Genomic DNA, 13,046 nt, shown 5'->3' on the forward strand with positions numbered 1-13,046 from the left:
AGAGATAAAAGAGAAGAGAAAAGTAAATAAATAAGAAGCAGAGGTGAGGAGAGGGTGCCAGACGGAGATAACTCAACTCCTATTTCTTCTTCATATGAGTCTCTTTTAGTTTTACAAGAATATTTTTACAATTTAATTTCTCTAGTATTATTTCTAGCTGGGCCTCAAAGAGGCTACTCACGTAGGCTTTTGCTCAGCTAACATTACCTCTAGTGTTTAATTAGTAGTTTAAAAGTATTTATTTTATGAGTTTGAGTGTCTTGTTTGCATGCATGAAATTGTACTGTGTGTGTGTAAGGTGCCTGTGGAGATCAGAAGAGGGCGTCCATCAGACTTTTTGGGACTGGAGTTATGGTTGTGAGGTACCATGCAGGTGCTGGGAACCAAACCTGCGTCCTCTGCAAGAGCAGCCAGTGCTCTTAACCACTGAGAGATCTCTCCAGCCTCCTTAATCAATATTTTAAAGATTTATTTATTTATTTTATGCATATGAATACACTGTAGCTGTCTTCAGACACACCAGAAGAGGGCATTGGATCCCCATTACAGATGGTTGTGAGCCACTATGTGATTGCTGGGAATTGAACTCAGGACCTCTGGAAGAGCAGTCAGTGCTCTTAACCGATAAGCCATCTCTCCAGCCCCTTAGTCAATATTTTAAAATGACTAATTAATTATCATTACATATATTTATGGGCATATATTGCATATAAACACATTTAAAACATGGAATGAGTAAATCAAACTAACATATTTAACATCTCACCTAACATTTTTAAAGGATGAGACATTTGATACTGTCCTGCTTTGAAATACATAATTATTTTAGTCCCTTTAGTTACCCTTCTACCTAACATATCTCACATGTATTCTTGTCATCTATTTGAAATGCTTTCCTCTTTATTACAAGTTACACTCAGTGTGTGTGTGTGTGTGTGTGTGTGTGTGTGTGTGTGTGAGTGTGTGTGAGTGTGAGTGTGGTGTGTGCCCCACACACATGTATGGAGGCCAGAGGGCAACTTCTGGAAGTCAGTCATCTTGTTCTGCTACGTGGGACTCAGGAATCAAACCCAGCTTGTCAGCTGACTGACGCTCTGAGCCATCCTGTCAGCCCTGAAACTCTGTGGTCTGAGCACTCCCACTCCTTCCCACTTCATACTCAGGCAAACTATCATCCTGCTCCTATGACGTCAGGCAGTATTTGTCATTCCAAGCCTGATTAATTTCACTTCACCTAATGTCTTCTTGGTTTATTCATGTCCTAAATCTCAGGACTTCCTTCTCCCCTTGACGTCAAATGACACCCCCATACCACATTCTCTACTGTGCAGATCGATTATATTTTCTTCATCTCTTCATTCACTAATGGGTAAAGGCTCATTCTATAGCTTTGCTATTGTGAATAATTCTGGGATGAGCATGGGGGTGCTACATGTTACCTCTTTAATACAGGTCTGCTGGTGTGACTGGCTCACTAAAAATAGTGACTAGTACTAGAAAAGGAGGTTGAGACGGTCTGTGTGTGTCCAGAATTAGAGGGACCTCAAACACTGGCAGAAGACTCTGTGTTTTAGAGGAGGCTATGAAGAGACACTCTGGTGTATAAATTCTGGAGCAAGGACCAGGGACAAATCACCATCCGGTGTTTATCTCTTGAGAGATACTGGCTTGAATCTGAGCTGCTTTTGTATTAATCCTTCTCAGCCTCTCAGAGCTTCAATGTTTTTATTTGTACAGTGGAGATACAATGTTGCCTGTCTCCCCCTATGTGCAAGGGAATGTGAAGTTTTGAGCATCTTCCCTCTCACATAGCAAGCATTCTTAACAATGCCAACTATTATTAAGAGGGGGGCTGGTTCTGGTGGCTGCAGTTACGGTCCCATTCTAATTTTTTTTCTTTTTTTCTTTTTTTTTCCGGAGCTGGGGACCGAACCCAGGGCCTTGAGCTTGCTAGGCAAGCGCTCTACCACTGAGCTAAATCCCCAACCCCTACGGTCCCATTCTAATACTTCCCATCCATGTTTACTGAGACACCTGGAAATCCACAAACCCTTATGTTTGTAAGCATAAACATCTGGCAAGCTAAAAGCTTTCCACGTGACATTCTCACGCTGGTACACTCACAACAGCATTCCCTCTTTAGGTACCTCTTATCCTGACACCAGAGGAAGGGTCAAAGAGCTCAAAAGAAAATGTAGATGGAAGCGAATGTGATTTTGGCAGGCTTAGACAATTCTACCTTGTAGGGAAAAACAAGTTAGCAAATTTTGCAACAGTTTACCAAAGACAGCAATAGGCATATATCATAGCTACAGGGATCGGTTAGAGATGAAACTTTGTATGGTATCTTGTCCGTTTAATGTGGCAATGGCCACATTTGTACCTAGGCCATCCCACAGTTCTTTCAGGTTCCTGAAGGACAGATGCAGAAACACATTTCTCCTTGAACTGACCACTAGGATTGTACAAGTAGGTACTGCAGTATTTGTTGAACTGAAACCAACTTGTGAAATGGATGATTCCAAATGAAAGAATGTATCAGAGCTATGGGCGTCAGTATCTCTCCCTTACGTCAAGCTTTGAAGGAACAAAACTTGTATCAATAGGACACAAGGATTCCAAAGCTTGACAGCTGTTGGGTAGACTTGAGTCATCCTTCTTTCTATAATTGGAAGTAGATTACTTGGGTCTTAGAGTAGGAGTTTCAAGACCCTGGTTGTCTAGTCCTGCTTCTGACCCTCAGAGCTGCAGTCACAGACACTGTCTATAACACGGTAAAAGCACTAACCATGCTGAGTCTTCTTCAGAAAAATAAAGTATGTAGAAAGAAGACGAAGAGCAAAGGAAACTGGTATTATTTAAAAGGCAATCTTTTTCTTAGATGTTTTTGTCTTTTGAGCCAGGGTCTTTCTATGTAACCCTGATTGTCCTGGAACTTGTTATGTAGATGAGATTGGCCTTAAACTCATAAAGAGTGTCCTGCTTCTGCCTCTCACCTGCTAGGATTGAAGGCGTGTGCCATCATACCCGGTCATAGATCTGAATTATTGTTATAGAGTTGGATTTTATTCGGCGGTAAGAAAAAAAATGTTTTTATGGGAGTTTTACTTCTGGCAACACTTTCCCTTCCTTATAACGAGTGGGAAAAACACCACTTCTCGACCTTTGGGTAAGACCAAGTGAACGATGAAGAACATTAGCTTTAGATGCCAGACACTGGACAGCAAAGAGCTGTCAGAGGGCCAGAGACCCAGGAGAGAGTATGGTCACAGCCTTGAAAGCACGGATCAAAGCAACTGACGAGTATCTTCTTCCCACCTTTCCATGTAAACTCAACTGACAGTGGTTCTCACCCTTCCTAGTGCTGAGAGCCTTTAATACAGTTCCTCAGGTTGGGGTGAACCCAACCACAAAATTATTGTGTTGCTACTTCATAACTGTAATTTTGCTACAGTTAAGAATCAGAATGTAAATATCTGTTTTCTCATTGTTTTAGGCCACCTCTATGAAAGGGTCCTTGGACCCCTAAATGAGTGATGACCCACAGGTTGAGAAATGTTAGAGTCTGGAGTCTTGTATGCAAGCCTCATGTGAAACAAAGCAGTGACCCACAAGCAAAACAATAACAAAATGGAACAATGGTAATAGAGACTGAGCCTTTACTATTAGAAATCGCCACTGAGAGGAGTATCAATAAAACATTGTAGGCTCTCTAACAACTTAATACCATGAAAGAAAACCAGGCTTATTTAGGTAGTGATTGTGCCATGGGTTAATGTTTCAGTGACGTGGACAGAGCAAATCAGCAATTAGTCAAAGATTTTTTTCTTTTAAAAAAGAAGAACAAGAATAACAATTGTTTAAAAACTACACCTCTGGGCTATTAAGCACGCTCAAAGTAGCACAAGAAAGAAGAGAGTTTCCTTATAGGAGTAAGGTGATGGGAAAATTTGTTTTCCGTTTGAAGAGTTTATAGGTCAGATAATGGGAAAATCTAATAGACACATAAATGCTTTAAGAGGACAGACACAGCCATGTTTAAAGTGTTTGTCTTAGTATATATCTCAGTGTTCCTCCACAACACTGTAAATGGCGGTGGTGGTGGTGGTGGTGGTGTTATGTGTGTGTGTGTAAGGGCACAGACTTTGAGGGAAAGATAAAGCACACTTGTTTCCAACTCCTCTCATAAGTAGAAACAGTGGGGAGAACCAACCACGAGCTCTGAATCAAATAAAATACACATTATTGCGAAAGCAATCAACAGATGACATCCAATAACCAAAGACGCCTGGATTTCCCCAGATGTCATTCAGAAATAGAAGCACTGAAGCAAAGTTTTGCACGGACTTTGACATGACTCCAAGATTGGAGGAGTTTCCCTAAATCTCCTTGGGAATTAGAAAACATCAACTATAATTTCAGATCCAATAATTCTCATCACCACCGGATTTCAGGATAGACAATGCATTCTTCAGTGAGGAGAGGAAGGGAGGCGACAGGAAGGAAGAACGGGAAAGAAAGAGCTGGAGACGAAGGGAGAGAGGGAGGGACAGACGGACACAGACACAGACACAGACACAGACAGACAGAGAAAGAGAGAGAGAAAGAAGGAGGGAGGGAGGGAGAAAGGAAAGAGAGAGAGAGAGAGAGAGAGAGAGAGAGAGAGAGAGAGAGAGAGAGAGAGAGAGAGAGAGAATGATTAAGATATGTATAAGGGCTGTTTCTACAGAAGTTCAGAAAGCCTTTCCCATCAGAACACAGGCTAACAATTCGGTCTGGGCGCGTAGCGTCCGTCCAGCAGAGGTCACTTACTGGGCCGGGCCAACTTTGCCTTCTCTCTTGGTGAGCACTTTGGCTGGCTTGGCGTCCTCCACCTCTTGCTGGAGCTCAGTCATCAGGGCCGCGTCCCGGGAGTACCCCAGGACTCGGCTCCCTATTCGGGGCTCCCGGCTCCCTGTTCTCCTGCACCCTAACGCTGCGCATCCAGGCAGCTGAGCTCCCGGGCCGCCAACATGGACACGTTGGAGCCAGTGCGATTGGTCCGAGCTGGGCTGGGAGAGCCCAGAGGGAGGGAAGGGGAGGGTCGAAGCAAAGTGACAGCCTTTTTCCCCAACCCAGGAGACAGAGGAGGAGCAAATGGAAACCTGTTGAACTCGTCTTTCTGGGAGAGGACGCTAATTGGCCAAGCAGTTGAAACATTTGCCTAACAAGACACAACACTGTAGCCGCCTGCTGTTCTAGGTCCCCTCTCTCTTTCTCTTCTACCCAGTAGGTAATAGGGGCGGGGGTGGGATAGGGGAGTAAGCAAGGGGTAGCAGCGGGCTGCAGTGCAGGAAGTGGCGCGCACTGAGTGGTGATGGCTCACACCAGTGCCCTACCGGCCGGTCCACTTCCTCGCCAAAATCTGGCACACAGAGTCTTGACTCACTGAAGACCGCCGCCTCTCGGTGCTAACAATAAGAGCCCCTCAGTTTGTGAGGTAGGAACAAAGGGAAAAAGTATTCACCTAGCTGATTCCTTCTAGTTCTTCAGTGGGAAAGAGACGGGAGAGGCAGTGAACCAATCATCAAAACTTCCTTAGCAATTTTGGCGGGGTGTGGTTCGGCCGAATAATAATCCATTACCACGTATACATCTCCCATAGTAGAGGTTGTGTTTTTATTTATCCATGGATGGACATTTTGGGGGCGCACCCCCCCCCCCGCTGTTCTGATTGCTGCTGCTATGAACCCGTGTCCAACTCTGTTCAACTCCCTGCTTCCGTTCCTTTGGTTGCTTATCTAAAAGTAGACTTGCTCGGTCACGTGGTGCTCTGTGTTTAACTTTATGCAAACCATGATCAGGCTGTTTTGTTGCAGGAGTACGGTGAGTATTCTGGGTAGTCAGCTCAGCTGAGTTAAAGGGCGCTAAAATATTCATTCTTCAGTATCTCTGACTAGAACTTCTGTAAGTGAGGCAGAACTGGGGAAGTAAAGCAGTATAGCAGTAAAGTACCAGAAGGAGTAAATAACCTGCGTTATTTTACTTGCTAAGTTTTTAATTACATCACCAAACAGCTAATTTGTTTTTTCTTCTAGCAATTGTCTTTTCTAATCGTTTAAACTCTATTATAAAAATTGCAAATATATAACAGCACACACAAAAAGTAATCAGAGCCAAAATCTATACAATTCAGTAAGCATCTCTACAGATAGAACTGGCATGCTGGCTGGGGGTTAGTGGTGCATGCCCTTAGTCCCAGCGCTCAGGAGGCAGAAGCAGACAGAGCTGAGTTCCGGGCCAGCCTGGTCTACAGAGCAAGTTCCAGGCTAGCTAGGGACCCTGTCTTGAACAAAGAATTGGCATTTGGAACAGTAGCTCGGAAACTCCGCATTCCACTTTACACATTCAGTGTGCAATATGTTTTTTTTTTTTTTTTTTTTTTTTTTTTTTTTTTCGGAGCTGGGGACCAACCCAGGGCCTTGCGCTTCCTAGGTAAGTGCTCTACCACTGAGCTAAATCCCCAGCCCCAATATGTTTTATGCTCTTATCTGCCACCAAAACCAAGAGACTCCCGACAGAGCTAGAAGACACGCAACTCCCTCTTCTTTGTGTCCTTCCTCCTGTACTCAGTCTTTCGCCATCTCCTAATGCAAACTTCCTTGTTCTCTTCTCCTGTTATACTGTATCCACATGTACATTTGTTTACACACTCGCCAATATTATTCCCTTAATCCCAGATGAGAGAGAACGTGTAGTTTCTTTTTTTCTGAGATTGTATGTCTTTGCTTAATTTTGTACATTCTTACGTCATCCATTTTTCTACAATTTTTAAACTTCATTTTCCTTTAGAACTGAATAGTGTGTGTATATATATATTATTTTTATGATTCATTAATCCATTAATGGACAATGAGGTTGATTCCAATTCTTTGCTACAGCAAATAAGGCAGCAATTATCAGGAGATGCAAATGTCTCTGAGGTAAGGTATGGGTAAGGCACTATCTGAACATGTCCCCAGGAGAGCAATTGTGGTCATGTGGTATTCCTACTTCTAAATTTTTTTGAGAAATCTCCAAATTGATTTCCACAATGGTTTTATTAATTTGCACCCCCACCACCAATGAATAAGGGTTCTCATTGAATTACTGTACAATAAAATCAAGCACAGTATATAAAACATAGCCTCAGTCAAGCAATAGTAGAGAGACAGAAGATATGGCTTAAGATGTGTTTTTGACTTTGCTCTGACTTTTTGCTGATAAGAAACTCATTACTTTCCTTCTTTCAGGCTTCAGGAAAGCTAAATTCTTTTCTAATATCAAAGAAGAATTCTAACCATAGCTTTTCCAGTTACTGAAAAAACTTTGGTAGAAAATCTGAACTCCTCATGTATGTATGTATGTATGTATGTATGTATGTATGTATGTATGTAAGTATGTATCTATTTATTGGGAGGTAGATGCGTCAAGTCCTTTAGAATATTGGTCAAATGTTGACGTTTACTTAGATTGGTCAGATATACTGCACATCTGTCACAAGCCCAAGGGCAGAGTTCAAAGAATGAGTTAGGAAATTGAAGTAGAGATGTGGTTGCGGTATGCAGATGGTTACCTAACTCACAGTATGTAGCAGGGTGTACATTTATTAGTCAGTATGACTGTGCATTAACTGATTTTGTAGGCTGGCGAGGCCACTCGAGGGCTGATGATACATTTCAGAAGATGCCTGTGAGTTTTCAAGAGGAAAACTGGAGACTCTGTAATAACTCACCCATGCCCAGTATACATGATCAAACTATCCCAGAAACACTTTTCAGCCCATTGCTGTTTTCAGTTTCAGTTAGTTATCAGAAGGGGAGGGGGTTGGGAAGACTTTGCCAGAGTTAAGAAAAAAGCTGTGCAGTAACACTGGAGAGTGTCCTTCTCAGGCTTAAAGGAAAACTGTAAGAATCGAAGTTGAGAAATATTACTGGAGGCTAGTCACTTTTGAACACTTTATATTAAATAGGAAAGTCTGGTAGATACACTCTTTACAGTAGAAGAGTAGACCTTGGAAGCACCTGCTGTAGAACTTTAAAAATAACAAGACGCAGGGTAGTGCCCCCTTTGGGCTGGTGGTCCTGGGTTCTATAAGAAATCCAGCTGAGCAAGTCAGGGGGAGCAATCCAGTAAGCAGCACTCCTCCATAGCCTCTGCATCAGTTCCTGCCTCCAAATTCCTGCCCTGTTTAAGTTCCTGTCCTAACTTCCTTCAATGATCAACAGTGATATGGAAGTGTAAGCCAAATAAATAAATCCTTTCTTCCTAAAAAAAAAAAAAAAAAAAAAAAAAAGAGAAAGAAAGAAATGAAATACAATAAAATCAAAACAAAAGAATGCTTTTTGAACCATTATTTCCCAATGCAGATAACAGTGTATACTGGGACACTGAACCACTTGAGCTTTCTGCCTAGAGATGAAACAACCACATTTACTATTGTGTTGAGAGGAAAGGGCAGAGAAGTATAAATCCTAGGCCCAGAGGATAGGTAGTTCAACACACTGGTCCCATGAGAACAGAAGAGGCCAGGCAAAATCTTTCTCATTTCAATGTTCTTTAAGTTCTGAAGAATTTAACTTACTTTTTGTTTTTAAAGGCAGGATCTAGACCCAGCTAGCCTTGAACTCCTACCACATCCGGCTTGGGTGTGATGTAGAAAACTGGACTCCAGAGCTTGGTGCATGCCAGGCAATCACTGTATCAACTGAAGTACACCTTGTCCCTCCTTTCAGTTCTCCTCAAGAATGAGAGAAACAGTGATGCCACATGCTATGGCTTAGATGAGTGTTCCCGGAGCCCATCTGTTAAAAGCACATCGCCCAGCTCATGGTAGGATCAGAGAGGGGGTAAATCCTTAGGCATGGGACCTAACAGGATGAAATTAGGTCCCTGGGATGGGGTGTAGTCTCAAAATATCATGACCTGGCTCTTTCTAATTTCTTTCTTTTGCTTTCCAGCCACCAGAAGGTAAGCAGCTTTCTCTGGCATACTCCCCCACCACACTACATTGCCTCTTCACAACTTCCAAAATAACGAGCGACCAGTACAACTGATTGTGAACTGAAATCTTCAATACTGTGAGCCAAGATTCATCTTTCCTTTTCTGTAAGTTGATTATCTTGGTTATTTTGTTATAGTAATGAGAAGCTAGCATACTACCTAAACAATAAATTAAAGTCCACCTCATATTTTAAAAGACATGCCCGTCATCTAAATGGTAAATGTTATTGACCATGGCATGTGATGTGGAAGGCATTTAAGGTCATCCACACTGGCTTTCTGGTGGAATCCAGGCCCTTAGGTCTAGCAATGGGAGGACCTGGTATTTGAACTTAGTTCTTCTAAAGAAGGTCTTAGGTCTTGCTAACTTCTTTTCTTATTTTCTAATGCATATTTAGGTATGGGTGTAGATATATATTGAGAATTTCATACATGCCTATGATAGTTTGTATATGCTTGGCCCAGGGAGTGGCACTATTAGAAGGTATGGCCCTATTGGAGTAGGTGTGTCTCTGTGGGTGGGCTTTAAGACCCCCATCCTAGCTGCCTGGAAGCCAGTATTCTGCTAGTAGCCTTCAAATGAAGATGTAGAACTCTCAGCTCCTCTTGCACCATGCCTGCCTGGATGCTGCTATGCTCCCACTTTGATGATAATGGATTGAACCTATAAGCCAGCCCCAATTAAATGTTGTCCTTATAGGAGTTGCTTTGGCCATAGTGTCTGTTCACAGCAGTAAAACCCTAACTAAGAAAATGTCTAATGTTTTGACTAAATTCATTCTCATTCCACCCCCTGTAGCTCTTCTCCTATCCCTCTCCACTGTTCCTTTCCAACAAAGTGTGTGTGTGTGTGTGTGTGTGTGTGTGTGTGTGTGTGTGTGTTTAAAAACCCTATCAGTCTATTTAATGTTGCTCGTGTGCATGGCTGCAGAGCCGTGGGTGGATGCATCCCTAAAGGAAACTAATCTTTCCCCAACAACCATCACTTGCCAATAACTCCTCAACTACCCATGGGACATCATCCCTGTTCCTTCCCTGGTCCATGCTGGGATTTTCTCTGGCTTGATCTTGTGCAAATCTCATACATGTAGTCCCAGGTGTGAATTCATGTGTGCAACCGCCCCATCATGTCAATCCAATACCATTTTGCTGCTGGCCCACTACTCTGACTCTTAGAATCTTTCTGTCACTGTGATTCCTGAGCCCTAGAGGAAAGGGATGTAATATAGATGTCCTATTCGGAACTGAGCACTCCATAGTCTCGTATCCTCGGTATGGCGACCAGTTTTCGGGCCTTGGTATTGGTTGTCCTCTATTGCAAAAAGAAGCTTCTCTATTGAGGATTGAGAGACACACTTATCTACGGGTATAAAGACAAGAACTTAGGGGAAGGTTGTTACTATGCCCGTCTAGAACAGTAGTTGTATTAGGTTTCCCCCAAGGACTTATGACCTGGATAGTCATAAGTTGTTGGCCCAGTTAACAGTACCAGGCACCCACTCCGTCACTTGTTCGGTGCCAATTTCTTAACACTCCGTCGGTGTAGTCACTTCTGCGTCAGTTAGATTCTTTTCTGGGATCTGCCTCACATATTTGTACTTTGTCTTCATTCTTACCGGAGGGAAATGGGAAACCGTTGCCTACCACACATTAAACAAAACTTAAAGATCAAACCTCCATTGCTATTAAAAGACGAGTCTGATCTTCAGGGAGGTTAGTGGCCCAACAATAATAACAGAAACAACAACAACAAAACAGTGCTCCCTAGAAGATGAAGATCCGATTTTTTAGTCTTTGGGGGTGGGGTGTCTTGTAGGATTATAGAAGGCCGAATAATGCCAAACACATTGTCGATGGCAAAGGATAAATGCTATGTTGGAGTGTCCCAGCAGGGACTCACAAGTGTGAATACAATATGTGTAGAAACAACTTGTCCAAATGCAGAGAATAACTGACCCCAGGGTACCCAACCCAAACTGCCATGCCTACCATGCAACCCCTGCATCTATGGTTCAGGGAATGTTGTGAAAGAGGAAGAAGAAAGACTATAAGTACCAAAGGACTAGGATGTCTCCTGCATGCATGACCGGAAAGCTGCCCCTATTAAATCTCTACAATATAATTGCCTGAACAAGTCTTGCCCAACGATAACTGAGCTGACACGTGTCTTAGTCAGTGTTTCTGTTGCTGTGAAGAGACACCATGACCATGGCAACTATTATAAAGGAAAACATTTCATTGGGGCTGGCCTGTAGGTTCCGAGGTTTGACCCATTATCATCATGGTGGAAAGTGTAGCGGCATGTAGGCAGACATGGTCCTGGAGAAGGAGTTGAGAGTTTTACATCTGGATTCAAGGTCATCAGAAAAGAGATACATTGGGCCTGTCCTGAGCATCTGAAACCTCAAAGCCTACCTCCAGTGACATATGTCCTCCAACAAAGCCACACCTACTCCAACAAGGCCATACCTTCTAAGAGTGCCACTCTCTGGTGACCAAACATTCCAATTTATTAGTCTATGGGGGTTATTCCTATTTAAGCCGCCACAATATGTCAGTGTGGATGGAAGAAATTTCCCATGCATAGATGAAGAGCTGCAGACAATCAGAGAGGGAGAGTCAGTCTTCTGCAGGGATAATTGCCTTTATAGGTTATCTAATCCCAAGTGACCAGCCCTAAACACACATGTATATGAGCAACCGGAAATGGTCTCAGTAATTAGAAGATTCCAGTTGTTTTATAACTAATCATCTGAAACTGTAGGGGTTCCAAGAGTAATTTATTATTATCTCTTATAGTTCTATGAGTTGACTATACTCAGATGGATGTGTACCACTCTTTTGGGTACAGTAACATGGAGCCCATGGATGGAATCATTAGAAGACTCATCAAGCTAGATATGCAAGATGCATTTTCATTGGAAGAACTGGCTTTTTAGTTGGACAGGCCAACTGGGCTGAGGGCCAGCAGGACATTCCGGTTTCCCCCTGTGATATTCTACTGAGTGGGCGAGCTGTGGCTTCCTTACATATAACATCGAGATCTTGGTATACTTGGGTTTTTGTTGTTACTTTGTTTTGTTTTGTTCTTTGACTTGTTGGGACCATATGTCCTGCAAAACAAGGTTGAATCTACATCCTATTGTCCAGTGTGACATCACTGGACATTATGCAACTTTAGGTATGTTGGATTGTATTCATTAAAGGTGAGCTGCAGACTGACCTAGATTCAGGATATAAATACCAGGAGCTGGGTTACCAGGGAAAGTCATTAAAGACCACCTGCCACAGAGTAGCCTTCAGAACTTTCTTGCTGGGCCTGTGAGTTAACAGACATTTCTAACAGCACTGTTTTAAACATATGAGATTTGAAAGTGAGCAAAAGGATAAAACCCAACTTGTTATCAGTCCTACATTCTAGACGTAGAACCCAAAATTTGATAAGTACAACCAGCCCTCTGTATTCACATATTCTGTAGCCTCAGATGTAACTAATTGTAGGTCAGAATGTAGATGCACCTACAGTGGTGTCATCTACACTGAGCATGTGTGGAGATGTTCCTCACTTGTATGACAATTATTTACACAGAATTTCCATGATAGTGTTAGAGAGAGTAAATGACTAGAGATTAAGTGCAGCTTTTATACCAGTTTTTGTTCAGGACTTGAGCCTTATTGGCTTTTGATGTTAGAAACTGTCCTTGAAGGATGCTGAGGGACCACTGTATCTGAGAGGCACCATTTCTCAATGAAGAAGAGAATCAAAGTAAAAGGCACTGTATCAGTTCAATGCGTAAGAAATACAAAGACAACGAAACAGAGAAGAGTAGATGGGGAGGGAGACATGTTTACATAGGATGATCAAGAAAGCCCCACCCAGAGGTGATGGCTCAGCTGAGTTTTGAAGGACAAGACAGAGGAAGTCCATGAAGATCTGGATGCAAAGAGAGCCAGCAGAAGGGAAGAGGCAGAAACCCCAAGACGGTGTCTTAGTTAAAGTTTCCATTGCTGTGAACAGACACCAT

At 42.7% G+C, this 13,046-nt stretch overlaps 1 protein-coding gene across 2 annotated transcripts in view; it reads right to left on the reverse strand.

The window, feature by feature from the left end:
• Gramd2b (GRAM domain containing 2B) overlaps positions 1–13,046 on the reverse strand; it is a 98,353-nt gene that overhangs the window by 62,058 nt on the left and 23,249 nt on the right. The window contains exon 1 of one of the 2 annotated variants that reach the window (XM_032885402.1): positions 4,813–5,067. The exons of the other annotated variant lie outside the window; for it this stretch is intronic. Coding sequence (XP_032741293.1) covers positions 4,813–4,895 — 83 coding nt within the window. The 5' untranslated portion in view covers positions 4,896–5,067. Of the gene's footprint in view, positions 1–4,812; positions 5,068–13,046 lie in introns of those variants that run through there. 2 annotated transcript variants of the gene reach the window in all.

The sequence above is a fragment of the Rattus rattus genome, chromosome 15, assembly GCF_011064425.1.
Source record: "Rattus rattus isolate New Zealand chromosome 15, Rrattus_CSIRO_v1, whole genome shotgun sequence".
Taxonomy (NCBI): domain Eukaryota; kingdom Metazoa; phylum Chordata; class Mammalia; order Rodentia; family Muridae; genus Rattus; species Rattus rattus.